At 44.5% G+C, this 2,985-nt stretch overlaps 1 protein-coding gene across 2 annotated transcripts in view; it reads right to left on the bottom strand.

Annotated features, from left to right (window-relative positions):
- The window catches only part of EXOC6 (exocyst complex component 6), a 214,699-nt gene extending 212,101 nt beyond the window's left edge, over positions 1 to 2,598 (bottom strand). The window contains exons 1-2 of one of the 2 annotated variants that reach the window (XM_011934325.1): positions 2,577 to 2,598; positions 2,413 to 2,517 (exon numbers count right to left, since the gene is read on the bottom strand). In XM_011934325.1, the coding sequence (XP_011789715.1) occupies positions 2,413 to 2,449 (37 nt within the window). In that variant the 5' untranslated portion in view covers positions 2,450 to 2,517; positions 2,577 to 2,598. Of the gene's footprint in view, positions 1 to 2,412 lie in introns of both variants that reach the window. The other variant, XM_011934324.1, reaches the window with a different exon arrangement.
- Positions 2,599 to 2,985: the final 387 nt, after the last annotated feature.

The raw sequence follows: 2,985 nt of genomic DNA on the forward strand, positions 1-2,985 counted from the left end.
AGCCAGGATGGTCTCGAACTCCTGACCTCGTGATCCGCCCGTCTCGGCCTCCCAAAGTGCTGGGATTACAGGCTTGAGCCACCGCGCCCGGCCTTTTTTAGTTTTTAATCAGACTTTTTTAAAAGTTCTGACAAAAAATTGAAGTTTGTTCTCTTAAAAATGTAGTATTCAAAGCATGCTATAGCTACAATCTATGGCATTTGTCATAGATTGCATCAGTTTGTCACCCCTGCCTGCATCCATACCCTTGCCAGTACCTCACTGTGGGCACACTATTTGTCCCTGTCCCATGACTTTGGGCTCAGCCATGTGACTTCTGCTGGCCAGTGATACATAAGCTAAAATAATAGCATGTGAGTTCTGAGCCTAGGCTTTCTAAAGCCTCTAAGGCATATTTCTGTTTGTCCTCTTGCACCTCTGCCATCACCTAAGAAAAGCATTCCCTGAGAGCTACGTGAAACAGAGTAATCCCCACTGGTCCACAGACCTTCAGGGGAAGGTATATATTTTCATCTAGCTGCAGTAGCCTGAAACAGAACTGCCCATCCAAACCCACGCTTATGAACCAAGCCCCAACTGAGCCACAGACACAAGAGCAATACTAAATGACTGTTGTTTTCAGCCACAAACTGATGGGTTATAGAGCAATGGCAAACCAATGCAGCATTCTTCACTTCAACCCCACCAATAGCCCCCAACCCTCAGCCCTAGTTTTACTCCATGGCAGGACAGAACAAATGCAGCACGAATATGCCTCACACCATTTCCCAATAAGATGGGTAAGTCCTTTGAGACTTGACAAAAATAATAATTTTCAATCTATCTTAAAGTTCTTGGTCGGGCATGGTGGCTCACACCTGTAATCCCACCACTTTGGGAATCCGAGGCGGGTAGATCACTTGAGGCCAGGAGTTCGAGACTAGCCTGGCTAACTAAAAATACAAAAAATAGCTGGGCGTGGTGGCACACGCCTGTAGTCCCAGCTACTTGGGAATCTGAAGCCCAAGAATCGCTTGAGCCCTGGAGGTACAGGTTGCAGTGAGCCAAGATCAGGCCACTGCACTCCAACCAAAAAAAAGAAGTTCTGTATGTGCAAGGTTTTAAACTTATACCAAATTATAAGATTATATGTGTGCAGAATGTCCATCTGATTCATATTTGTATTCCCCATAATGCTTAAGAGTGTACACCTTGTAGGCCGGGCGTGGTGGTTCACACCTGTAATCCCAGCACTTTGGGAGGCTGCGGCGTGTGGATCACCTGAGATCAGGAGTTCGCGACAGGCCTGGCCAACATGGTGAAACCCCATCTCTACTAAAAATTAAAAAATTAGCCAGCTGTGGTGGGGGGCACCTGTAATTCCAGCTACTCCGGAGCCTGAGACAGGCGAATCGCTTGAACCTGGGAGGCGGAGGTTGCAGTGAGCCAAGATTCCACCACTGCATTCCTGCCTGGGTGACAAGAGCAAAACTCCGTCTCAAAAAAAGAGAGTATACACCTTGTATACAGTTATAGTAGATACTCAAGAAATGCTTATCCAATGAATGAATGATAGTGAAAGCTACAAGCTGAGTTACCTGTGCCTTGTAAGGAAATGGTGCAAATTATGCAAAAATCTGACAATTCTAGATTGTATTTGTCAGGACCTGAAAATACATAAATACATGATGAGATATCACTCTTAAGAGAGCCATCAGCATCACTATATTACATTGAAGAGAAAAAAATTCATAAATAATGCCACATATTCATGAACACATACATCTGTGATGACTGATCCAGTTCTAAATATCACATGGTTTTAAAAATTCATTCTTCTCTCCACACAGCACAAATTTTAATTTTGAAAATTTTCAAACTTATAGAAGAATTACAAGAAGAATATAATGTGAACAAAAATATACCCTTCATCTGATTCACCAATTGTTAATATTTTGCCACCTTTGCTTTCTCTCTCTCTCTCTCTTTAGTCAAGGAGATTTTACAATGTAGGCATATGCTCTTAATATTGGAGAGAAAATATATTAATTTAAATAGAATAGGCTGGGCGCGGTGGGTCACGCCTGTAGTCCCAGCACGTTGGGAGGCCGAGGCAGGCGGATCACTTGAGGTCAAGAGTTCGAGACCAGCCTGGCCGGTATGGTGAAACCCCGTCTCTACTAAAAATACAAAAATTAGCTGGGCATGGTGGCACGCGGCTGTAGTCCCAGCTCTTCGGGAGGCTGAGGCAAGAGAACTGCTTGAACCAGGCAGGTGGAGGTTGCAGTGAGCCGAGATCATGCCATTGCACTCCAGCCTGAGTAACAGAGCAAGACTCCATCTCAAAAAAGAAAAAAAAAAATAGAATATAGTATAGAAGAATACTATACTCTAAAGTAGTTTAAATAACAAACCGCTATAGCTTTGACTTACTGTCACTGCATGACCCCACTTCTCCTACACAGCACATTCATCCTCTTCCGGTACAGCCAGCTCAGCCTGGAGATTCAAGGACTTCTGTCCTGGTGGCCCAGTTGCCTCCCTCTGCTCCTCAGCTCTCCCCACCCTCCCTCTACTCCCACCCCACTGTCTTCTGCTCCTCCCAGTCCTGCTAAGTGCAGTTTCTCTCTGCCTCTTTCTTCTATACCCTTTGAGACAAGGGCAACAACTTCCTGTTTCCACTGACTAAACCAGCATCTTCCTTTTATTCAAAACTTTCCTTGAGTGCCATTTCCTGCCGGAAGTTTGCACAGATTAAATGAACAAGAGAGGCTCTCCTCCCAAAAGTAACAGAGAAAACAACCTCCCCCGTCTCATAGTGCTGACAACAAATTCATCAAATGAGGAAAAGAAAAGGAGGAAGTGGAAAGTTTTGAAACAGCTATATTCCAAGATGTCCATAAAACAGAATGGCGTGTGTGACTGGAATGTTCCCAGTCTGGACCCTTAACCTCTCCTCCCAGCTGCAGCTCAAACTCTTTGCCTACTTCCTAGAATTAAGTCTGA

This window comes from Colobus angolensis, unplaced genomic scaffold (assembly GCF_000951035.1).
Source record: "Colobus angolensis palliatus isolate OR3802 unplaced genomic scaffold, Cang.pa_1.0 Scaffold134, whole genome shotgun sequence".
Lineage (NCBI taxonomy): Eukaryota > Metazoa > Chordata > Mammalia > Primates > Cercopithecidae > Colobus > Colobus angolensis.